General features: G+C 47.9%; 5 protein-coding genes across 7 annotated transcripts; 2 read left to right on the top strand and 3 right to left on the bottom strand.

Annotated features, from left to right (window-relative positions):
• Positions 1–84: 84 nt before the first annotated feature.
• Positions 85–10,020, bottom strand: Ack-like (activated Cdc42 kinase-like). Of its 2 annotated transcripts, XM_070995158.1 has the most exons (8): positions 9,987–10,020; positions 8,646–8,715; positions 8,177–8,576; positions 7,037–8,119; positions 6,245–6,975; positions 5,966–6,182; positions 690–2,009; positions 85–469 (listed from the first exon to the last, which is right to left on the bottom strand). In XM_070995158.1, the coding sequence occupies exons 1-8, from the start codon at positions 10,003–10,005 to the stop codon at positions 278–280; spliced, it is 4,032 nt and encodes a 1,343-aa protein (XP_070851259.1). In that variant the 5' UTR covers positions 10,006–10,020; the 3' UTR covers positions 85–277. The 2 variants fall into 2 exon arrangements, with proteins under 2 accessions (XP_070851259.1, XP_070851258.1); XM_070995157.1 differs by lacking the exons at positions 85–469; positions 690–2,009 and adding an exon at positions 2,147–5,743.
• A 961-nt stretch (positions 10,021–10,981) lies between these two features.
• Positions 10,982–16,806, bottom strand: TppII (Tripeptidyl-peptidase II). The gene is made up of 12 exons (XM_017073055.4): positions 16,497–16,806; positions 15,849–16,185; positions 15,240–15,789; positions 14,432–14,986; positions 13,845–13,966; positions 13,630–13,786; positions 13,361–13,566; positions 13,141–13,304; positions 12,970–13,081; positions 11,914–12,909; positions 11,524–11,851; positions 10,982–11,466 (listed from the first exon to the last, which is right to left on the bottom strand). Exons 1-12 carry the CDS (start codon positions 16,665–16,667, stop codon positions 11,094–11,096), a joined length of 4,071 nt encoding a protein of 1,356 aa, XP_016928544.2. The 5' UTR covers positions 16,668–16,806; the 3' UTR covers positions 10,982–11,093.
• Positions 16,807–17,258: 452 nt separating this feature from the next.
• ND-MWFE (NADH dehydrogenase (ubiquinone) MWFE subunit) lies at positions 17,259–18,946 on the top strand. Of its 2 annotated transcripts, none has more exons than XM_017073059.4 (3): positions 17,259–17,466; positions 17,642–17,728; positions 18,535–18,946. In XM_017073059.4, the coding sequence occupies exons 1-3, from the start codon at positions 17,368–17,370 to the stop codon at positions 18,727–18,729; spliced, it is 381 nt and encodes a 126-aa protein (XP_016928548.3). In that variant the 5' UTR covers positions 17,259–17,367; the 3' UTR covers positions 18,730–18,946. The 2 variants fall into 2 exon arrangements, with proteins under 2 accessions (XP_016928548.3, XP_016928549.1); XM_017073060.3 differs by lacking the exon at positions 18,535–18,946 and adding an exon at positions 18,334–18,443 and having other exon boundaries at positions 17,261–17,466.
• Positions 18,947–19,095: 149 nt separating this feature from the next.
• On the top strand, positions 19,096–22,467 carry Nrk (Neurospecific receptor kinase). The gene is made up of 4 exons (XM_017073056.4): positions 19,096–19,470; positions 19,614–19,893; positions 19,966–20,208; positions 20,266–22,467. Exons 1-4 carry the CDS (start codon positions 19,096–19,098, stop codon positions 21,546–21,548), a joined length of 2,181 nt encoding a protein of 726 aa, XP_016928545.3. The 3' UTR covers positions 21,549–22,467.
• Positions 22,468–22,472: 5 nt separating this feature from the next.
• On the bottom strand, positions 22,473–22,877 carry LOC108009053 (uncharacterized). The gene has a single exon (XM_017073057.4). The coding sequence runs from the start codon at positions 22,875–22,877 to the stop codon at positions 22,473–22,475; it is 405 nt and encodes a 134-aa protein (XP_016928546.3).
• Between the last annotated feature and the right edge of the window lie 106 nt (positions 22,878–22,983).

Below are 22,983 nucleotides of genomic sequence, written 5' to 3' on the forward strand. Positions count from 1 at the left end.
TAAATCTCTGAGTGAGTTTTTTTATAATTTATTGAAAATTATATAAGTAGGTGTATAAATGTGTATTTTGATGCTGCAATGCAGACCAAGCATGCGTGAATAAGTACATGCTGAGATTCGATCGATCCGAATGAAGGAAGCCAATGGCGAGCAGTGATTACGTTAGTTACTTAAGTCTTAGCTTACGAATTAGAAACGATAGTTATGAGGTTAAGGCAACGGCGGTCGTTTAAAACAGATCAGGGCGATCGAAGAGTAGGGGTCCTTAGGGGACTATTTAAAGTTTAAGGCCATTCAGTTTGTGGGCCGTGGTGTGCAAATCCCATTCGTGCTGCTGCAGCGCCTCGAAAGAGGCTTCCAGACTGAGATTGGCTTCGCTGACCAGGTTCTGCAGCTTGATTAGCTTGATGGACTTATGAACGTCCCAATTGATAAACTCCAGGGCTCCCAAGCAGCGGTTGGGCGTACTCTGTGGAACAACCATTATGATTAGTATTAGGGTTATATATAGTTGTACAAAGAATAATTTATGACTCAATTTCGAATAGAAAATATGAATTTAAAGTTTTGTCTTGTATAATCTTATTTTTAAAAAACTATTACTAATCTTATTTGAAGTTGAATAATAAGTCTTTCTAAAAAAAATAGTCTAAATGGTTTGTTGCCACATAAAGCAAAAAATAACTCACATCCTTGCCGAGAACTTTCACCATGATGCGCACTTCATCCGAGTCTACGCCCCTTTCGCATCCCTTGGGCTTCTTGTCGGAGAACTCCAGAAGATCCTCGCAGCTCACCGAATTGGAATCCGCCAGTCGAGCCGCAGTGGCTGCAAAGTATTCGGCCTCAGTTTGCGGCTTGGCAGAAGTCCCTCCAGGATGACTGCTGCTGGAACTCGTTTCGCCAACGGAGTTCCGATTACTCATGGCCATATTTACGGAGGCTCGAACCTTCTTAAACAGAGCATTGCCAGCCAGCTCATTGTCCGCACTGGAGAAGCGACGACTCACTTCCGGAGCAGCCTCTGCTGGGGGCTGTCCATCTTGTTGGCTGGCTTCCGCCTCCAAGGCACTACAACTGCTGCCTGGAGTGGCCGTCTTCCGGCTGCTCTCGATGTCCAGATTGCGCAGCTCGTCATCGTTCACATACAAGCCGGAGATCTGGGTGGCATCGAACTCCGCATCCTTGCCCTTGTTGTAGTGCTCCTTCTGGATGGAGAAGTTGTAGAAGCCATCGGTCACGTCCGGCGACTGCAGGATGCCCTCTTTGCTGGAGTCTGCCTCCAGGATGGACTCAAACTGCAGCGAAGCCGTGTCCGTAAGGCCGGCAGCATCCGCGGGAGCCAACTTATCTAGGTTCTGGTAGGTGTGGGCCGATTCACTGCCCACCGCCGGCATGTTTTCGTACTCCCGCTCTGAGGGGCGTGATGGGCGTCGCATGCTGTTCGGCCGAACAGCGGCCACCACTTCGATGGCTCGACCTCTTTGCTGTTGGGTAGAGGAGGAGATCTCTGGAGTTTTCCCAGCATCGTCCCCGAAGTCCGTCAGCTTGCTGAGAGTACGCTGCAGTCCGTTGGCCGGGATGATCAGCGGATACTTGCGCACATGGCGCTTGGTGCTGGTCTTCACCTGCTTCTTGCCCTCGCGCGGTGGCAGGGGAATGGGATTCGGTGACTCCGGCTCTGGCTGCGGCTCCGACTGCTGCGCCTCGGGGAACTTGTAGCTGCCGTGGGTCATGTAGCTGGGACTCTCGCAGGTCTCCAGCGAATTGGAGTTCTCGTCGTTTGGGCGACTAAAACCGGCGGCCAGTTCCGCCTTGCGCACCCGCTGGGATGCTCCTCGAGTGGGCAACGTCATCGGCCGCTGCGACTGGTGAAGGCTCTGCAGGTCGAACTCGTCGGTATCCAGGTGGCGGAGCAATGTGGATGCCGGACTGGGTCCGATGTCCAGAAGGGCCTTGCGCTCAATCAAGCTGTTGTAGGCCTCCAGTCCCTCCTTGCCGATGAGCGACTGTGGGGGCGGGGTAGGAATAAAATGAATGGAAATGAAATTGTACAAAATGATAATGTTGGGATAAAAAACCATAATAACTAAAGCGGTGCAAGGAACTAAGGTTTTGTAATCGATCTTAAAAGCCAACGTCAGAATTGAAATTCAGAATTAGTTTTTCTTTATTGAATCCCTTTAAATATGCACAACATTTTCTTTTTTGATTACCAATTAACTTTTTTGGTTCTTAGAATTCAAACTCTTCCTTTTTTTTGAAATACTTGTTGCTTAGTTAAATGTAGTTTAGTTTAGTTTTTTTGGGGTTTCTTGTATAATACTCGAGTAAATTTTGGTTTTCATTTAGTTTTATGTTCTCTGGGTTGAAACGCTTCAAACGCATAGTTTAGAATATCATGTTCCGTAATGCTTACATTACCGCATACGCCACTATACTTGTAAACATATAATTAGGTTGATTTAGATTTAAGTAGGTGTATATATAATCTGTATATCATACTTTCAATTTGAGTTTATCCATAAATGCATAGAATGCGAAAATCTTTTAGTAAGTATAATCCATATAATATATGCTTAGTGAGGTTATCAAAAATGTTCGGCACTCTGCAGCCGTCGGCAATTTAATTAAAGTTAATTTTTAGTTTTGCTTTTGGTTTCGTTATGGTTAGTGGGCCAATACTTGACACTTCAATCTCCAATCTTATAGATACTATAGGGTTCGACACTCTAGTTAAAGTGAGCTTAAATGCTTCTCTTGGTTTCGGTATCGTGTAACTTGTTTGGTTTTTGTTTTTGTCTTGGTTTCGCTTTAGCTTTGGTTTCATAAAAAATGCAAGCGTCAGGATATGGCACATAATCCGTACGGGATTCTTGCTCCGACGAATGTCTTTTGATGTGGACAAGTTCTGAGGATTGTCAACAGTTGTGTGTGGATGACTGTTTGTCTGGTTGTTTTTCTGTGTCTGTGTGTGACTTATAATTACCGCCGTGAGATCCTAAGTTGCAGTTCTCACTGGTAATAGGTAATACCCTGTCTAGTTGGAGTCCCCTCAATAAGTCTGAGTGTTTGTGTTTGTCTTGTGCCTTGAAATACTGTTTCCGACAACCAAGCTCTTGTTAGGTTTTATTTTTAAAAAATTCTTGAACATTTTTCATTCCGTTTGGAAGCCATTATATTTGTTATTTGTGTTTCTTGTAGTGAAAAGTTGAAGAAAAGTTTTGTATATTGACTTTAGGCTACTGAATAGAGTATTTGTTGTTTTGTTTGAGAGATGTGGAGAAAAGTTTAGATGTATTACCTATTTCGATTTGGATTAAATTTGACGAAATGACGGTGAAGGTCAATTCCAAAACATGATACTATATTTCGTCACATTTTATCCAACTTGAAAAAGGAAACCGCTATTATGTATGTAATAAAGTGGAGTTCAGCTGTTGATGAAGATGATGTACTGGATGATAGAATGGTTTTGGAAGGTGTGCAGCTGATCTGCACATCATTATTATCTGTTCTGAGAGGTCTTCGGTGTTTTCCTATAAGGCACACTCTCATCTCGCTTCAAAAATGCAAATCCAAAAAATATATAATCTATTCGCTGTAAATACTTCTTCAATTTACTCTTCGACGCCAACACTCTACGCTCCCTTCTTCACACACACAGACAGTAGCACAAACACCACATCGCCAAGCTCCGCAAGGAGCCTACATTCGTGACCACGACTTTCCGGATCCAATTCGCATCTATCCATCGCCTCTAATCGGACATCACATTGCCAAACAGTAAATTGAGAACGTATTTCAGCATTTTCCTTAGTTATGGAGCCGGACTGGGCGGAATTCGTGGCGCCACGAACTCGCGGCGAAACTGGAACTCATCACCGCTCTCGGTGCTGGATGAGGAGGAGCTATCACTGGATCTCGTGGCTGCCACTGCCACTCCTCCACTCGCCGCACCAATTATCGTTGCTGTGGACAGCTGCTGCTGCTGCTGCTGTTGCATCTGCCTCCAGTGCATCTCATGCTGCTTCACCGCCGATGCGTGTATCTTCTCCGGCCAGTGGAACTCAGTGGGTCGCTGGGGCTTCACCAGTTTGTTGGTGGGGGCTAGCAGTGAGCCCACCGAAAGCTGGCGCTGCTTAAGTTCCTCCGGCGAACTTCCCACAAAATTGGTGGAAGTGGGGCTCTTTCCCGTGAGCCGGCTAATGTCGAACTCATGCAGGGCAGCTCCACCGCTCATGGGTCGCTGTATGGGGGCACCAGCTCCCGTCCTGTAGGTGGCCTGCACTGCCGACGAGGCAGCCGAAGAGGATCCCGATCCGGATCCGGGTAATTCGGTGCCGTTTAAAATGTAACTGGGCTTTTGACTCGTGCTCATATAGCTCGCATGGGCCATATTGTAATTGTTGCCAGGACCACGTCCTCCGAAATCGTAAATGCGCTCGTCGTATTGGAACTGTTCGTAGCCACCGCCCATCATGCCTGCTCCTCCTCTGTGAAAGCTGCGCCGCTGCCCACCAATGTTGTAGTGCGGTGCAGACTTGATGCTCGAATTGGAGCCGTAGATTTGGCGAGGAGAGATGATGGTCTCACGTTCATCATGACAAGCGGACTGCACCTGGCGATTCATTCCCGCCCGTCGGCGTCTGCCCAACGAGGAATTCGAACTGGCCGTCACTCTGGCCCGGATGTCGCACTCGGAGCGCGCAAGACTGGGCTTGGTGGGCTCCTCGCCGCTGGAGGAACTCGAATCCAGGGTCATGGGATTGTAACTTAGCCGCCTTAAGGTTCGGGCTCGGATGGAACGGGGTTTATACGAGGCGGAGCGACGTGGCAAGGGCGGCTGATGCTCCATTCTCACCTGCCGCTGAACCACGCCTCTTTCCCGCTGCGGCGGCTCGGACAGAACCGGTGAAATGGGATGAAAGCTCTCGTTGAAAGATGTCGAGCGTTGGCGATAGCCCTTGGAACCCATGTAAACAGACCCACTGCTGGCATTTAATCCAGCTCCAGACTTAATAGGTGAGGCACTGGCCAGCATCTGCTTGGTGGCTCCATTTCCAAAACGCTCGTACCCGAGCTCATCCTTGAGACTTGCATAGCCACCTGACATAACCACTGGTGGGGCGCTAAAAAGGGCCTCGCCCTTGAGCGGAAAATGGAAGCTCTCTTGGGGACTGTAGCTGGACTTTTGGCTGCTGCGCCGTGACAGGGAGATGTTGGTATCCCGCGAGGCGAATCCAGTGTCCGGGGTGCTCGAGCGCTTATCCTCCATGGGCTTGGGATCCACCGGAACAGCAGCGCTCAGCTGCGCCTGGTTGTGCATATACTGCAGGTGCTTGTCCAGATGGCTGGTGGCCGCATTGAAGTCGAACATGGTCTGCACTCCGTTGCTGTAGCTGTAGACCGCCGACTTTAGGCTGCCTGTGGCACTGCTGATGCCGTCGTCCAGGCAGACCGGCAGTTGGTCGTTTAGAATCGTATCGTTGGAGTCGCTCTTGTCCAGCTCTGTGTATGTGTGCATGAAGTCCAGGTTCAGCGCTTTGAGTGTGTTCTCAATGTCCATGATGTTGTCGTCGATGCTCTTCGGCGCCTGATCCTCCGCCAGCTCCCGTTCGAGATTCAATGGCCTGCTGAGGATCTCGCGTGACTTTTGAAAAAGGAAGTCGGAGCTTTCCTTGTCGAAGATGGGCACACGCAGGTCAGTGCTGTTCTTAATCTCGCTTAGCGAGCGAAAACGCTGCTCATAGATCGATGTAGGAGCAAAACGAGAAAACAACCAAAACAAAATGCCAAATGCAAACGCAAAAGGGGAAATGAATGGGCAACGATGTTGGTGAAGGAGAAAGAGCAGAGAGTGTAGACAAAACTTGAGGATTAGAATCTATTGCAGAACCGGGGATCGATGGCGTAGCGCTTACTGGGATAAAAATAAACGAATCTGTCCGCTTTATTTGCTCACCTGTATATCCGGAATGCTCTGCAGCTCCTCGGTGAAGTTCTTCTTCTTGGAAAAGGGCGATGCGTTGCCATGAGTGGGAGTGTGGGCGGAACCGCTGGCTCCTCCTAGGCCACTGGTCTTGTCACCATTATTACTCAAGTGCGGAAACCTGAAACTGAACTTCCGTTTGGGACTGTGGATGGCGGGGGTCTGATCAGAGACCAGATCAATCATCGATCTAAAAGGAAAAGCGATTTAAATAAGCGTCTATTTAACAGATGCTTAAGACTACCATCTCACCTGGCACTAATCTCGTTTGCTATTTCGATGGCGTGGTTGAGAATCTTCTCGTCCTTCACAGAAATGGGCTTCACAGTGCCCGACGACTTCTTTTTCGAGAGCAGACCATGGCCATGCTTATTGCCATTGGTGTCGCCACTCTTTTGGCCAAGTTTGACAGACATTTCCGCAAACTCGTTCTTACTATTCACATGATCAAATCCAGGGGACTTGGGGTGGCTACCGGAGGCCCCGCTTATCGATCCAAACATTGAGTTAATCTCGTCCAGTAACGATGGCCCGAAGTCCAGCTTGTCGGCAGCCATCTCATCATCTGATATTTCGTGGTACTCGTGAGGATCATCAACAATACTCCGAGAGCTGGGCCGCCACCCGGCCTCACCCGAATGGATACTCTTGCCATCCAAACCGTAGTTGTTGTTCTGCAAGCCAAACTCCAGCTCGTCATCCCCTCTGTTCAGGAAGAACGGATTAGTGGATCCGGTGGCAAAGTCGAATGAGCTTTGGCCGTTCGTAGCTATCAGCTTGGGTGTGTGCTCGGCGGAGGGAATGAATGTGGGATTCATGGAGGTGCCCATGGCACCTCCGCTGCTGGCACCCTCGGGGAAATAACCACTGGCGGTCTGCAGCGAGTCAGGACTGGTGGGCGTCGGTGGCAGTAGGAGGGGCGTCTGCTCAATATCCTCCGAGGGCTTGTAGGGCGTCACAATCTGCTTGGGCACGTGATTGTACTGAGATAAACATTACAGATTAAACATTACAGCATGGAACCGATGGGGCCAAATAACTTACATTCTGCGAACTTCCCAGGAAAGCGATATCGCCGAAGGTTGCTCCGTCAATACCCACGTGACCGGTGTGCTTAAAGTCGTTTTGCGGTTTTGAAATCATCTCGGTGCGTAACTTGCGCTTGCTGATCCTGTGGTCGCTCACCCGGCTGAAGGAGTCGCGGCTGGAGCTGGGCAGACCTTCGAGGAAGGCCACGGTGTTGGAGGGGTTGAAGTAGCCCGTCTTGCCAGTGCTGAGTACTCCCTTCCAGAAGGGCGTGCCCGTATTGCGGTCAAGAACGCTTATAATATCGCCCTGGCGATAAAGGAGATGGTCCTTTTTGGGCTCCGCACAATTCACAACGGCCTTCAGCTGCTCTGGCTTCATATCGGGCAGTTGGTCATAAATCTCACCAAAGCGCGGTCGCTTGGCAGCATCATCCTGCCAGCACTTCATCATCAGCGTATAATACTCGCTGGGACAACAGTCGGGCTGTTCCAGTCGCTGATAGTTGGGTGCGTCGATGGCCTCCAGGATCTGCAGGCCGGTAAGTGCTGCCCAAGGCTGGAAGCCGTAAGAGAACATCTCCCACAGACAGACCCCAAAGGCCCACACATCGGAGGCGTTGGTGAAGCGTAGATAGTTGATGCACTCGGGCGCACACCACGCAATCGGCAGCTTTAAATTCACGTTGAAGTTGGTCTTGTAGTAGTCCTTGCCCACCCCCAGGGCCCGCGACAGACCGAAGTCGGAGATCTTGACCTTGTCCTTGCTAAACACCAGGATGTTCCGTGCCGCCAGGTCCCTGTGAATTAGGCGCTTCTGTTCCAGGTATCGCATTCCATTGCAGATCTGCAGAGCAAACTCACAGAGCGTGGGGATGGTGAGGAAACTGACGCGCAGCCCCGAATCCTTGAGACACTCCAGAAGCGAGCGCAGATGGGCCAGCTCAGTGACCAGCATAAGCGAGTCCGTTGCCAGGACGACTCCGTACAGCCGCACGATGTTCTCGTGCTCGATGGAATGCATAATGGCTGCCTCCTTGAGGAACTCCATGGGATTCGACTGCATGCGCTCCCGGCACAGGCATTTAATGGCCACTTGGATCTGGAGAAGATGGATTATAACTATCTTTGACCTGCTAAAAAGCTTATTCCGACTTACCCTTTCGCTGCCATTGGACCAGACGCCCTGCTGGACGATCCCAAACTCGCCGGTGCCCAGCTGCTTGTTCACGCTAATGGAGTCCGCCGGAATGATGTGCTTGTTGTTAGGCACCTTGCCCGGCGAGCTGGCCCCGTTCTTGGCGGCTAGCGTGGAGCAGGCGGAGGCGCCATTACCATCGGGCGCCACTTGACCTGCACCGCCGGACGCCTCCTCCCGCTTCACCATCGTACCGGGCGCCTGCAGCAGACGCTTGATCTTGCTGAGGTAGCTGTGGGGGAAGTGCTTCTCGTAGAACTTGCGCAGCCTCCGGATTTCCGGGCGCGAGAGCCCAATGAAACGCAAATCCTCGTCCGCCGCATACTTGAACTGGGCCGCGTTCGTTATTTTCAATTCGTTTCTACGGGGAAGCATAGAGCGTGGGGTTAGTTCGGTTGGGGGAGCTGCTTCCGCTTTTTGGGTCACTCACTTGACGGCATTGTAGTACTGCTGCAGTTCGGACTCAGTGAGGAATTCGTATAAATCAATTTGTGGATACTCTGGAAGCGGGGAATGTACAAAAATAAACACATTAAGATCTTGAGTATATATAATATAGATACTATATAAGCGACCGCACAAGAGCAAATCTCGGGGGCCCTTATCTTTGACGTAAAGAGAGAGAAAAGGGGGGAATACCCTAGGCAATAAATAACTTCTTTAACGATCGATCCGCCAACGCAGATGATTTTTTTTTTTTGGTGTTTAATATGATAAAATAAAACACACACATCTTCTGCATACCCAAAAAGTTCCGCTCCTCCACCCCACCATCTTAACACACAAAAACTCTCTCGCAGGAGGACGTGAGCACATTGACACAGAATTCCGATTGCCTGGCTTTATACCCCTTGTACGTATAATAAGAGGGGTATGTTATATTGTAGCTTAGGTACATAAATAGGAAGAATAGATAAGGTATTTTAAGAATATGTCAACATCATATCAAGTCTTGGGAACTATTAGAACTACAAATTTGGGGAACTGTTTTATAATACCTATTGGAAGATCCAAAAATCTCTTTCAATTATATTCTAACCAGAAACCTTTTGAAAAGATCGAATACGTTCTAAAGTCCAAATGAATTTATAGATAACTGAGAGTTTAATTTTTCACTTTTGATTGATTCTGATAATTAGTCGCACCTTAGGCTAGCTGTTTATAAGTCAATCGATTATAGTGTTTCTTTCAACATGTTCATAATAAAGTAATGATCCTGAAAGGGATAAGTTTTTCTAAACAAATACTTAGGGTGGAATGGGATTTAAGTGAAAACCACTCATATCTAAAGTCATTGAGAAGAGGGTATCTGATAGTCGGACCACTGGACCAAGGCGTTCGTTCTTGATGTCGCTGCACCCGCATTTGTCATCCGACTGCAAGGGGCCATTGTTTGTCCTCTCCGGAGTTGACACAGTGGGTGGGCGAGGGGGAGGGTTCGGAGGGAGGGGTGCGGCTGGAAGAGATGCGGGGTGTAACTTGAGCAACAAATGCATGTACACAGATTGCGGAGCTGATAGTGTCCCGGGTATTGGCGATTACTGAGTCATGGTGCTCCGGCTCCGCCCCATTTCTGGTTTCTTCATCGGATCCCGATTCCGGTTCCGGTCGCACTTTCCCGCAGGACTTCACTTGTCCTTGAATATGCAAAATAAAATCGATCGGCCAATACATACACGCACACACACACTCTCACACGCAAGCGGAAGCCCAGTCGTAACTACGTTGCAGGAAAAAGCCGTTTTAGAACCGATTTTCCTGCACTTTTCACCTGCCGCCAGCGAGTTCATCTTATTAGCCGCACAATAAGATCGTTTTTCAGCCTTTAACAGCTCTTTTTCTGTCAAACTTACCCATTTTACACTCGCGTGTGCGTCTGCATTGTTTTTTGTTTTTTTGCTGCAATTAGTATGACCGTCGTGCGGAGTCGGCTCAATTACCAAAGGCCAGTGTTGGTAAATACTCAAGTCGTCGGTGTAACGGTAGAAAGGGAAATTTAAATATTCCGTTACGTTTTAAATAATTTCACAGCCCTACCAATTTTGCACTTTTTCCTTGAAAAGACTTTATCTACTTGATAATATATGTATATATTTAAATCATTCAACTATATTACTTCTTTTTGTGCATATGTACTTCGCAATAAGTTTTGGTTTTCTTAGTTTTAATAATACTCAAAGTTCGGCAAAAACTTGGTTTTTCTAGTTCTTTATTTTAAGTTTATTTAAAATGTTAGTTTTACATTCGCTTATATTTTTTAAAGCACTTGTTTCATCACCAAATAAATGTGGAATCCAAGTGTCTTTTGCGTGAAACTCCATTGTACATTTTGTCTGGCCCCGCTGCTAAATCAAGTTCCCAGGATCCAGACGAAGCTGAAATGAATGTACAATTATATTTTATTCACATTTATAAATGCAGTGAGTAAGTACCATTTTCCTTGTTTTTAACATCCGGTCGATGCTCTTTCTACTCTAGTCTGGGCTTTTGACGGATTTATGAATTGAATATTTTCATATTATTCTCCGATTCTAATTCCTGGGGAGGTAAAGTTCCCCTTATGCATTCAATTTCAATTTCAAAGAAAGAAAAATGCTGCTATCTATAAGGAAGTTAGGTCATATATAATGATATTTTAGCAACTCAGTGGTTTTTCTGCGAAGTTCTTTAAGAAATGGTTTTTAGCAATTCGATCATGTTTAAACTGGAATTGCATTTGCACAAAGTTCTCCTTAGTCTCAAATAGCTTGTTGATGACAATGTATGTAACCGATTCAATTAATAGCATTTATTCATATACATATGGATTACTTTAGTTATAAAAAACAATGATCGCATCAAAGCGTGAATATTTGTGGCGTCTACTGTTAAAAGGTGCTCAGAACAAACGGAAGCTGCTGGGGAAGGCGGTGACCATCATGCGGTTGATAACAGTCCGGATGTGCTCGTGACCCAAGGCGCCGTTGATGGCGGCCAGCTCCTCAAAGTGGTCGCGCGTGCGCTTCTCCTCGATCAGCTTCACCACGTACTTGTACATGCGGCCGTAGTGGGCGTTGGCATAGGCGTGCCACAGGGCGAACTGAATGGCCTTGGAGTCGTTGGCATCCACGAACTTAATAATCTCCGTGTACAAGTCGTTAATCTCAACCAGACGATCCTTAATGCTGTCATCTAAAACGGCCAACTTGGCCAGGGCAATTCCCTTCTTGCTCAGCGCCTCGATGAGATTGTTCTTCTGCTTGTCCATGTTGCTAAAGGAAAAATAAAGTTAATTTCCATTTGAAATCTTTTACCCACTATCCTCTTACGTCTTAATCTTGGCTGCATCGGCACGAGTGTCGTTCTTCAGGCCATAGTACGAGAGCAGGGCCTCGGCATCGGTTTCCTCGATCACCTTGTCGGCCAGCTTGACAATGCGCTCCAAGGCGCTGCGCAACTTCTTTTGGTCTTCCTTCTGCTTATCGGAACTTTCTCCTGCCTCCGGGGGTGAAGTTTTCTGGGCATTTGCGAAGGTCAGAGGCAATTGCGACTTCAACTGGTTGGTCTCGATGTTCTGAATGAGCAGCAGGTTTGCCTGCAGGTGCTTTGGATGGGCCGCCACCACCTCATTGTAGATCTTCTCTGCCATTTCTAGCTCTGCAAGGCGATTATTAGATTAAATAATATTACCAGAGGATATGTTGTTCTCATGTAGTTACCACACTTGACGATGTGCGAGCACTGGAAGTCACGTAAGCTTTCAGCATAGTCATCAGCATTGGTCTTTCCTTTTTTGGGGGAGGCGGGGCAGGCTGTGCTGTCTACCGGCGAATCGCTCTGGATCGTGATTCCATCGCCAGCCGCGGGATTGGTCACCGAGGTGGCCGCCTGGGGGGTTGCTGGAGCCTTGGGTTTGGCCGCATTGGCCGTAGCGGCGGCGGCTGCAGCTGTTGTAGAACCTGCAGCGCTGGAACCGTTGCTTGAGCCATTCGTGTGCGCCTTCTTCTCAGCGGGATTGAGAATGTAGGTGAAGGGATGCACCGCTACGCGTCGACCGGCCTCGTCTTGCGGAAATACCAGGTTGCCGCTCAGCCAGGCACACTGGGCGGGCAGATTGGCCTTGTTGAGACGTTCCTGGGTAATAGGGGCGATGTACAGCACCCTGGTGGATTCCCTTAGCAGAGCTGAGACAAACTTACGGCCGCCCACGACGCACTGGTTATAGTTCTCGTAGAAGTCGAGGGTGAGCATGTTGGTCAACTTAAAGGAGGCCACAAGATTGGCCTCCGAGATCTTTTCCAGCAGTTCGCGCTTTTCGTGACGCACCTGCAACCGAACTGTGTAGTCGCCCTTCTCGAGCTTTGTGAAGAACGTCTGGGAGTGGGCATCGCCGGTGGCCACCAGGGCCTTGTTTGCATCGTACAGCATCCACATCTGGGACTCGAACTCCGCCTCGTACAGCAAATCGTTGAAGATCGGTGCGTACAGGGCAACCTCTGCGGCCTTGGCCACATTCAAGTTGAACACTAACAGGTTCTGGTACACCTGCCGTCCCTCTGGGATGACGTCACGGGTGGCGCTTAGTGGCGAGATCTTGGCCTCGGTGGGCTTCAGCACCACTGCGGCGCTCTTCAGCTGCAGCACCGGCTGCACATCCTCCGAAACCAGGGCCTCGACCTCCAGCTTGTGAATGCCCCTTCCCGCGTGCATGACATCTGTAAGATATAAGTATTGTGTGTTCAATGAAGGTTATATAAAGTTCACCAACCACTCACAGGCATTGGGATTGTGTGCTTCCACACCGCGGAACACCAGGCTGTACTTCAAATGACTCTGGCCGTAGTTGGACCAATACTTGGCAATACACAGCTCCAGAATCTTACCAGACTGCAAATCATTAGTTGGTTAGTGGGAACATACACAGAGGGTCAATTTGATTTACCCACCTTAACCTTGAAAGCCATGGTGGATTCTTGCTCAGAACCGACAGCCACGATCTTCATAGTCTCAAGTTTGCGGCAGGATTGCTTTGGAAGCAACTGGTTTGTATGAACGAAGAACTTGCCAATGTCCTTGCCACGATTAGGATCGGTGATGCGCATGCGCAGCTCTTTAAAAAAGGGGAAAAATTAGTTATTTAAACACTTTAAGAATGTGGACACTTACCTGCCCAAGTGGCGTGCTCGGGAACCAGGATGAAATCTCTCTGAATGGTGTTTGGCTGGAACTCCACGCTTTTGTCTCCCTTGGAAGAGGCGGGTTCAAAGACGGGTGTATTATGGTCTGACTCCAGCACATGGGGCTGGACCACCGTGACGGGGATCTCAAAGAGAGCGCCCTTTTGCACATTGTCGGTATCATAAGCACGAATCCTAAAATAATATGAATACATCGAATTAAGAGTTGCTAACGTTTTGTGGCGGGGAGCATCTTACACGGCGCTGTGCACGCCTGGCTGAAGTCCAGTGGGATCGATGCGCACCACAATTGTACGTGTGCCGTAACTAAGATCTAGGAAAGCTCCACACTGCACCCAGGTCTGTGAAGCAATAAGATTCAGGCGCACGTTGAAGTTGAACTTGTCCTTGGGATCTGAAAAACAGAGAAGGGTTAGAGCTCGAAAGGGGTGATCTATATAGTTTTAACTAACCCGCCTCCTTGTCGTTGAAGAAGACCGGCTCAATGTTCACGTTGTAATCGATGAAGTTGCGCTGCACACCTTGGCGCAGGTGAATGCCCTTGGCCTGATTGTTGCCCACGCGAACCGAGAACCTAGGGGATTAAATAAATATAAATATTATATATTAAAGATATAAATATATTTAATATAACAATGTAATTTTTTCCAACAAACGACCATCACAATTTCAAAGCTGTATAATCTTCGCGGTTTAATCACTATTTTTGCAAACAAAAGGAACATGATATCAACTTTTATAAGATGTATAAACATAAAAAAACCTGAAGGCTCGCCTATCAGATATCTGATAAACCGTTTGTTGCAAAAATCGAAACTTTTCATTTTACAATTCAAAATTGTTTATCGACAAAAAAGATTAAAGCAGATATCATAACCGGTAAAATTGCTTTCGTGTTCATAAATGGTAATTTGATTTTAACTACTTATAAAAAATAAATAATTACACCGGTTTGACATATCTGCTTTCCCTTGCAATTGGGTATTCCCAGATTTGATTACTCAGCTATTGCCAGTAGAAACCTCTCACCAGAACCCACCTCAGCATATTGTCCTTGGACTGCCGGTGTTCCGTCAGATGCTCGAAGGCCTTCTCCACATTGAGCAAGCCATGACCCTGGGCAAAGGGATCCACGTAGCCCAGCTTGGTGGCAGTGACGCTGATCGCCCGCTTAATACTGTACGGCGAATACTCGATGTTCTGTTGCTTCAGTCCGGAGATGAGCAGGGCCACAGCGCCGGCCACATGAGGTGCCGCCATGCTGGTGCCGTTCATCAGCTGTGATTTGCTCATGGTGAACTGCGGCACGGACGCAATGGCTCCGCCCGGAGCGCACACGGTCACGCCCTGGCCTCCATCGATGCAGGGATCTCGCGATGTCCAGGTGTACACGTTGCCGGGTAGCTTTTCTCGCATCGCATACTCGGCCTCCATCATTTGGGGGGATACGTAGGCACCCACGCCAATTAAACTGGGCTGGCTGATGTCCGGAGGAGTGCCCACGGTGCAGAGTGCCGGGCCGTGGTTGCCGGCTGAGGCTACCCAGACCACGCCGTACTTGTTGACAACCTCGTTCATCAGGTCCCCAATGCGGCTGCAAGAGATTAGAGATAAAGATTAGGCCTCTATTCATGGATTATGGTGGCTATCAGTAAGGTTTGTGTTTGGCGGCTGGAATGTGTCGGAGACAAGAGGACTGGAGTGTGTGAGTATTCGGATTTCGAATGTCATTTACCTCGACGCACACATCTTCTTTCTTCTGCGACGCATTTCATCCAACCCAGACCCACTAAAAGATATCCACAATTCTGGGATTAGCTGCCGCCAGACCTTTCGCACTTGCTTACCCGGAGTTCGACCAGTTGGCGTGCTCGCCGTAGCTCATGTTGATCACGTCGATGCGCCTGCCCTCGCGACACAGCTCCATTACCTTGGTCATGGCCCGCACCAGAGCCGTTCCGGTCTCCATGGATCCCAGTCGCCCATCGCCGATGGTCATCGACACAATCTTGGCGTTTGGCGCCACGCCATCAACATCCCGGGAGCTGTGGTTCCCGCTGGCAATGGACGAGACGTGGGTGCCGTGCGGTGAGCACATGCCCACCACCTCCAGCACGTTGCCCTCGTCGTGGACGTTCACGGATATTGATAGGAAATCGTCTACATTGCGGGTCTCATGTGTTCGCGAGTATTCCCCGATGCGCAGGGCCTGCTCCAGGTCACCCTGCTCCGTGGTGTCGATGATGGTCAGCCAGCCGTTGGCCGTTGGGAAGAGAATGCAGTCGTAGGAGGTCTTAATGTCATTATACACCTTCTCATAGCTGTTAAGCATCTCCAGCTCGAAGTCAAGGTTCTCCTTCACTATCTTCTTGTCCCAGGGCAGCTTGGAGGCTTCTCCTGCGAAGAGAGAGTTCATTGGACACTCAGTTGCAGGAAAGGAAGTGATCTAATCTCACCTGGATTTTGTGACTCGAATTCGACAATCTTGCGACTGGCATTGGCAGTAGCCGTTTTGTGCGGCTTGTCCCAGTGTTTCAGCTTGGCCTGTGCCACGATGTTGTTTCTCACCTTGGACGGCACCAGATCACTGAAGCTCTTGAGGCCCACCCGCACCGCCTTGTCCGGGTCCGTGTTCAGGGACAGCAGCTCCGGACTCAGCTTGAGCGTGTTGCCGGACAAGCCCTTGAAGGTCCCACTCTCGTCCGGCGTCACCTTCTTCTTCATGTCAACATCCCCGCATCCAGAGCAGTCGTACCGCTCAATCACTTTTACGGTTTTGCCATCGCACAGCGTCTGTTGGTAGGGAGTAGGGTAATGGTGGTGTAGATTAGAGGAGGAGCAGGTGGAAGGGAGAAGCAGATGGCAAGAGGTGGATGTAGAAGGAGGAACAGGTGGACAGAAAGGCCATATGGAAGGAGGAGGTTAAAAGATAAGTGGGATGAAGGGGGATTAGATTAAAAAAAAAATAATTAGGTATCAGGTATATTTATGGATGAGTAAATTTAAGGATGAGTAGGTTAAGGAAGGAGCAGCTATAAGGTGTGGCCAAAGCGGAGCACCAGCTGTCCACCGGCAAAGAGCGTATGTGAAAAGTGCCAACTCACCTCCAGTCCCGTTGCCCGGGGATCCACGCCGGAATCGAAGATGGCTATGGTGACGTCGCGTCCGTCGTACTCCGGGTACTTCTGTAGGAAGTTCAGCACCCCCGTCTCCGCCTTCGGGACCAGGGCGCCCGTGGGAAATGACTCGACAATACCGCTGGTGGCCATGCTCATGCTCCTGCTCTCCGCTACTTTGTCGCTCTTCTCGTTCTTGGTGTTCTTCTGGATGTTGTTGTTGCGCTCGGAACTCTCTGCGAATTCCTTGGTCGCTGTTTCAATGGAGAATTGGATTGGTAAGGTAGGACCGAGACTTGGTTGAAAAAAAAACGGGACAACTGACTAGGCAAATATACCGTGAAGATACCAATCTGATTTGAATGTAAGCTGGTCACACCATTTTACACCGAAAATTAAAGTTTCTTCCAAGACAAGTATTTAACTTTTATTCAGAGCGAAAATCCAGTGAGGTGAAAGAATAAGATTTGACTTTTGATGTAGGAAAATTAGCCTAAATTTAAATTTAAAAAAATATTTTAAGCTTTTGGAGTTTAATAAGATTAAATTCATATAATTCTCCTCATTTAATATCTAATTTTAAAAAACTACTGCATTGTTTATCATTACCTACAATCCTTTAGTACTTCTTACTTAATTACTACTTACTATTACTTAAAAAATTTCACTTTTTAAAACCAAGTAGCAGAACGAATTTCTGTCACAGTTACTTTCTTATCGGTATTGCATCACCTCTAATTCAACAATCACTTTTTAGTATATTTTTGCGGGCCCCGCTGTATATTTTAACGGGTCATACGCGGTCCCACTAGGTTGTCGTCTTTTGGAAAATATCATAACAATCTATTTACCCGACAATATGTGGTTCGAAATCTTACCTGGTGCCGTGATCATCACCACGCTCCTGTCGGTGCCCATATACGCCATGTACGGCCTGGACAAGCTGACCATCGGCAATGTGAGTTCCAGGAAGGCCTTCTGCCCGAGCAGCTCGAAATTCTTATATAACCGCAGCTGCTGGTGCACCAATCGGAATTTGTTTAACATTATTTAAAGGCCTACCTTTCGCACTGGGTTCTACGGCACTACGACACTTGCTACGGAGTTTCTAATAATTTTCGTATGCTTTACAGGCTTTCCGGCGCAACATGGACGAGCGTTTCAGCCGAGTGATGTACCAGCGCGACTTCCGACTAACCGACAATCCCTACAAAATGAACGTGAGTGATATGCTACAGTCTGGCTTGCTTAAAAATCATTTTTTGGGCCATTTTTGGCGGAAATTGTTATCTAATTGGGGTTTTTCCAAAAGTGTTAACGTTTGTTTTTAAGGTTTTGGATTAATTTCATTTAATTTTTTTCAATTTCAAATCATTTTCATTTTATTTACTTAATAATTTTACGTATCATCTCACTCTTGTTGTGTTATAAAAAAGTTTTTTGGACTACAAATTTTAGTTGACAACCATGATTTTAATATACATATGTTTGTTTATTTGTTTAATTATTCAACTTCTAGCATTAATATATAAGGTCCCTTCAGACCATTTTCCTAAAGGATTCGTTAAATAAGCTTATAATTTCAATGGGTCTTTATGTAGAGTGGATTTCAGTATTTTTTTTTTTTTTACATTAGAATATAGATTTATGTCTATTATTTTACCTTGCATGGTGGTTGGCTTTCCTGTTCTAGTTTCAGTTTATGATCTGAAATTTCCATCCTATATTTTGTGCTTTTCCATCATACCATCCATTTGTGCATGTTTATCTTAAGAGGTTTAAGATCCCATATCTTCTATTCAGAACCATTTCAATTTTCTTGCAGGGTCTGGATGCCATACCTGATGAGAAAACTAAATAACTTGATTTAAGTGAAGTTTTCCATTTAAGCTTAAGTGCAAAAGTGAATAAACGAAACGTTTAGTTCGAAAGTGATATGACAGTTGAATTGGTCGTTTTTTAGTTTTCCCTGTAGTTTTCCACCGATTTGTTTCCCTGCTTTGGTGTAAACCCCCTTCCTTTCTAGGGACTTGAACAAATTCCCGATGAAGAGGAGAAGAAGGATCAGAAGGACCCCAATGAGGATTACGATGTGGGCGATGATCCCGCGCTGTTGAAGAAGAGGCAAAAAGAGCGCAAGTTAAAGGAAAAACAGCTGAAGGAGGAGGAAAAACAGAGGGAGAAACAGCTGAAGGAAGAGGAAAAGCAGAAGAAGAACTAGTAGGAATAAAAACAAACATTTCGGCTGTGTAGCCCCCAATCCGAATAAAGGACCCTCGGCCTTTGCCGCCATTTAACAACCCTGTTCTCGTGACAGGAAACCACCCCTATGGGAGAAGAACGGGTGGCGAAACATCCCGTCGTTAACTTTGTGGTATTCGGTGAAAAGGCGTCGTCGAGCTGTGAGCGCGCAAATAAACAAATATTTTACCGACTAATTCTAGATTTCTACCTTTAAAAATATTTAAGAGTTCGGAAAATTAGAAAACTGTAAAGTTAATCCGTAAAATGTTTGAGTTTTTGGGTGCCTGTAGGTATTTCGCTTAGAAACGGTGTGGAAAACCAGGCATACACATAAAACACAGCCATGACTGCCGGGCAATGGGTGGGGGTGGCTGAGCTGGTGCTCCGGGTGCTGGGGGTCAAAAGGGGAGCTAGCTTGGCTTGCCTGGGGATGTGCGTGCTCTTCTTCGCCAGCACCACGCACGCGAACTCCCTGAACGCCATCGAGGAGCCCGTCACCCGGCGCCACCACCAGCGACATCACGAGCGGGAACGCGAACGGGAGGAGAACGGCTACTGCGCTCCGTACAGCGGCAAGGTGTGCAAGGAGTACCTCACCGGCCAGGTGTGGTACAGTCTGGATGATCCCACCGGCGGATGGAAGAACGAGCAGGTGACCACGGCGCTCTGGGACGAGCTCATCTCCGATCTCACAGGTCTGTGCCGCGAGGCTGCCGAGGTAAGTTCATGAGGCGGGAAACACCTATTTTATATTTCTTTAAAAAATATATGAATATATAAAATTGAATATGAAACTAAAATCCTTTTTTTTTACCGTATAACCTTTTTTAAACCATTATTACTAATCGCAATCCCTTATAGAAAATGCTCTGCGCCTATGCCTTTCCCAACTGCCACTTAGAGGGTGGTCGAGCTGTGAAGGCTCCCCTGTGCTTCGAGGACTGTCAAGCCACGCACCTGCAGTTCTGCTACAACGACTGGGTGCTCATCGAGGAGAAAAAGGAGCGCAACATGTTCATCAAGAGCCGCGGGCACTTCCGGTTGCCCAACTGCTCCTCCTTGCCGCACTACAACGCCTCCATGCGGCGGCCCAACTGCTCCTATATCGGTCTCACCGAGCTCAAGGAGTCGGAAGTGAGCTGTAAGTCCATATAACCTGGATCACCCTAAAGGCGTTCTTAAATTGTATTAATATTTTCCTTTTCCTCTACAGATGACTGCCGAAATGGCAACGGGCGCTTCTACATGGGAACAGCAAACGTGTCGAAGTCCGGTATTCCTTGCCAGCGCTGGGATACTCAGTTCCCCCACAAGCACTTCCAACCTCCTCTGGTCTTCCATCAGCTCCTGGAGGGCGAGAACTACTGCCGGAATGCGGGTGGCGAGGAACCGCATCCCTGGTGCTATACTGTGGATGAATCAGTTCGCTGGCAGCACTGCGATATACCCATGTGTCGTAAGTAAAAATAGTCCCTGCCTCCAATGTTTATCTAATGATCTCTTTTTATTTTAGCGGACTACGTAGACCCCAATGCCGGCGATTTGAATACGCCGATTAAGATGGAAAAGTTCTTCACGCCCTCGATGATTTTCCTGCTGGCTGGGATTGGTTTCGTGGCCATCGTGGCCTTGCACCTAATGATCCTGCTCGTCTACAAGCTCTCCAAGCATAAGGACTACTCCCAACCCCCAGGAGCAGCCACTGCCGATTGCAGTGTTTCCATGCGTGGAGTAGGAGAGTGCGGCGGGAATCTGAACACCAGTCGGGAAACTCTCGGAGGCAATGTGAATACCAATACCTTGGCCAAATGGGGAACCATACGAAGCACGGCCACGGTTCACAGCAATTGCGTTGCTCTTACCACGGTGACCAATATCCCTGATGGGAAGGGCTCCAAACCGAATGCACGCCTGGAAAAGCTGGAGTACCCGCGTGGGGACATAGTTTATGTGAGATCCCTGGGGCAAGGAGCTTTCGGTCGAGTCTTCCAGGCCAGAGCTCCTGGACTTGTCCCCGACCAGGAGGATCTCCTAGTGGCCGTGAAGATGCTCAAGGACGACGCCAGCGATCAGATGCAAATGGATTTCGAGCGCGAAGCCTGTCTGCTGGCCGAGTTCGATCATCCCAACATCGTCCGGCTGCTGGGCGTGTGCGCCTTGGGCAGACCCATGTGCCTACTTTTCGAGTACATGGCGCCCGGGGATCTCAGCGAGTTCCTGCGCGCCTGCTCTCCATATGCCACCCACCAGGCGCCGACACGGGATCGCCTGCAGCTGAATGAGCTCCACCTGCTGCAGATGGCCGCCAACATTGCAGCGGGCATGTTGTATCTCTCCGAGCGGAAGTTCGTCCACCGGGATTTGGCCACGAGGAATTGCCTAATCAACGAGCACATGGCGGTGAAGATCGCCGACTTTGGGCTCTCTCACAAGATCTATCTGCAGGACTACTACAAGGGCGACGAGAATGACTTCATCCCGATTCGCTGGATGCCACTCGAGAGCATCCTGTATAACAAGTTCTCACTGGAGTCTGATGTGTGGGCCTACGGCATCTGCCTGTGGGAGGTCTTCTCCTTTGCTCTGCAGCCGTACTTCGGGTTGACCCACGAGGAGGTGATCAAGTACATCAAGGAGGGCAACGTGCTCGGCTGTCCAGACAACACGCCGCTTTCCGTCTACGCGCTGATGCGTCGCTGCTGGAACCGCAAGCCAAGTGAACGTCCAGGCTTCGCCGAGATCAACCACTGCATCCAGCACAGCATCGCCGAGAGTGAGTGCAAAGCGATGCTCTAAAGGATCGCCGGCGGAGTCGAGGAAAGAAATCAGTGTACCACAGAACGATCGTCCGCCGTCTTCCGGGGCATCCAATAGAACCGTATATATACACGCCACGGTGGGAGCATAAATCGTAGATGGGAATGTCATCTATGGAAAGTTAAATCTAATGTTTTATTATAACTTTATTTAAAAATGATTGGCACACTCGTATATCTTTTAAAGTGAGTTTAAATTTACTTTTTAAGAATTTAATTGTTTTCTTATCTTATCCAAGGAACCGCTAATTGAAAATTACGTTTAATGTATACATCCTTAGAACTCCATAGATGACACTCCTAGACTATAATTATTGAATTCAACCCACCTTATTACACACTCTTTTATACTAACATATGCAAATTGATTTGAAGTATTGCACAAGGTGAGATCAGAAGGGCAACAGGATTGTGATTAAGTTAGTTTCAAGACCACTCCATATCTTTAAGAAATCGATCCGGTACTAAGTCTTTCAATTGATGCTTCCTCACCAAACTTTGTTTACTTGATTCAAACACTATTTTGATATAATTATACCCACTGATCTCTCGTCACCAATCGAATAGTCTGCCACAACGAACGCATCATCAACGTTTCGTACTCATATCTAGTCTGTAGTTTAAGTTTATCTATATGCGCATATGTAGATTGCATTTTAATGGGATTAATTTTTGACTAGGCTTAAGCTCTGCCATCGCAGCACTCCACAAAGATCAATGATCGCTGGGTGGGCAAACAGGAACCACACACCGGAGACCATCAAAACAATAAGTTGTATGAGATATGGAATATTTAGAGAACTGTCTACAGCCCGAATTTCTGGGTAACTTTACATAATCTTTGTAACTAAAACAACGTGTTGATTGTAATTTGTATAAATAAACCATCCATAACCGTATCACATCAGCAGTAGTAGTAGTTGTAGTAGTAATTGTCGTAGTAGCAACGGTTGTAGGTTGCGGGATAAGGAACAGGCAGAGGCACCGGAAGAACTCCGCCGTAACCAGCATATCCACCGTATCCTCCGTAGCCGTAAAATGGCCGAGCACCTCTGAAACCACCGGGTGGTGCTCCTCGGAAACCTCCACGACCTGGTCCGCCGAATCCTGGACTCCTGCCTCCGAAACCACCTCTTCCGAAGCCACCTCCTCTTCCGCCTCCGAATCCGCCGCCTCGTCCTCCTCCGAATCCACCAGCATGACCGCCTCCGCCATGTCCTCCTCCACCTCCGCCACCGCCTCTCGCCTCCGACATCTGTGACAGGGCCACCAAAATCATCAAGCACAATAAGATCCAGAACTGGGACATCTTAGGACAGAACCTTATCGATTCGCTGTTAAATTACGACTAAGTTCAGATGACTGGGAAATTCTATTTATTGCAAACTAATTAGGACACCCACGTTAATTGGCAA

Source organism: Drosophila suzukii, chromosome 2R (genome assembly GCF_043229965.1).
Source record: "Drosophila suzukii chromosome 2R, CBGP_Dsuzu_IsoJpt1.0, whole genome shotgun sequence".
Taxonomy (NCBI): Eukaryota; Metazoa; Arthropoda; class Insecta; order Diptera; family Drosophilidae; genus Drosophila; species Drosophila suzukii.

Coding starts and splice junctions, on each gene's coding strand:
- TppII (XM_017073055.4), bottom strand. CDS start 16,667: ATGAGCATGGCCACCAGCGGTATTGTCGAGTCATTTCCCACGGGCGCC. Junction 13,305..13,360: donor CGAGCACGCCACTTGGGCAG/GTAAGTGTCCAC, acceptor CCTTTTTTAAAG/AGCTGCGCATGCGCATCACC. Junction 13,082..13,140: donor CCATGGCTTTCAAGGTTAAG/GTGGGTAAATCA, acceptor AATGATTTGCAG/TCTGGTAAGATTCTGGAGCT.
- Nrk (XM_017073056.4), top strand. CDS start 19,096: ATGACTGCCGGGCAATGGGTGGGGGTGGCTGAGCTGGTGCTCCGGGTG. Junction 19,471..19,613: donor TGTGCCGCGAGGCTGCCGAG/GTAAGTTCATGA, acceptor AATCCCTTATAG/AAAATGCTCTGCGCCTATGC. Junction 19,894..19,965: donor CAAGGAGTCGGAAGTGAGCT/GTAAGTCCATAT, acceptor TTTCCTCTACAG/ATGACTGCCGAAATGGCAAC.
- ND-MWFE (XM_017073059.4), top strand. CDS start 17,368: ATGTGGTTCGAAATCTTACCTGGTGCCGTGATCATCACCACGCTCCTG. Junction 17,467..17,641: donor ACAAGCTGACCATCGGCAAT/GTGAGTTCCAGG, acceptor TATGCTTTACAG/GCTTTCCGGCGCAACATGGA. Junction 17,729..18,534: donor ACAATCCCTACAAAATGAAC/GTGAGTGATATG, acceptor CTTCCTTTCTAG/GGACTTGAACAAATTCCCGA.
- Ack-like (XM_070995157.1), bottom strand. Junction 8,120..8,176: donor GGTCCAATGGCAGCGAAAGG/GTAAGTCGGAAT, acceptor CATCTTCTCCAG/ATCCAAGTGGCCATTAAATG. Junction 6,976..7,036: donor TCCTGGGAAGTTCGCAGAAT/GTAAGTTATTTG, acceptor TGTTTATCTCAG/TACAATCACGTGCCCAAGCA.
- LOC108009053 (XM_017073057.4), bottom strand. CDS start 22,877: ATGTCCCAGTTCTGGATCTTATTGTGCTTGATGATTTTGGTGGCCCTG.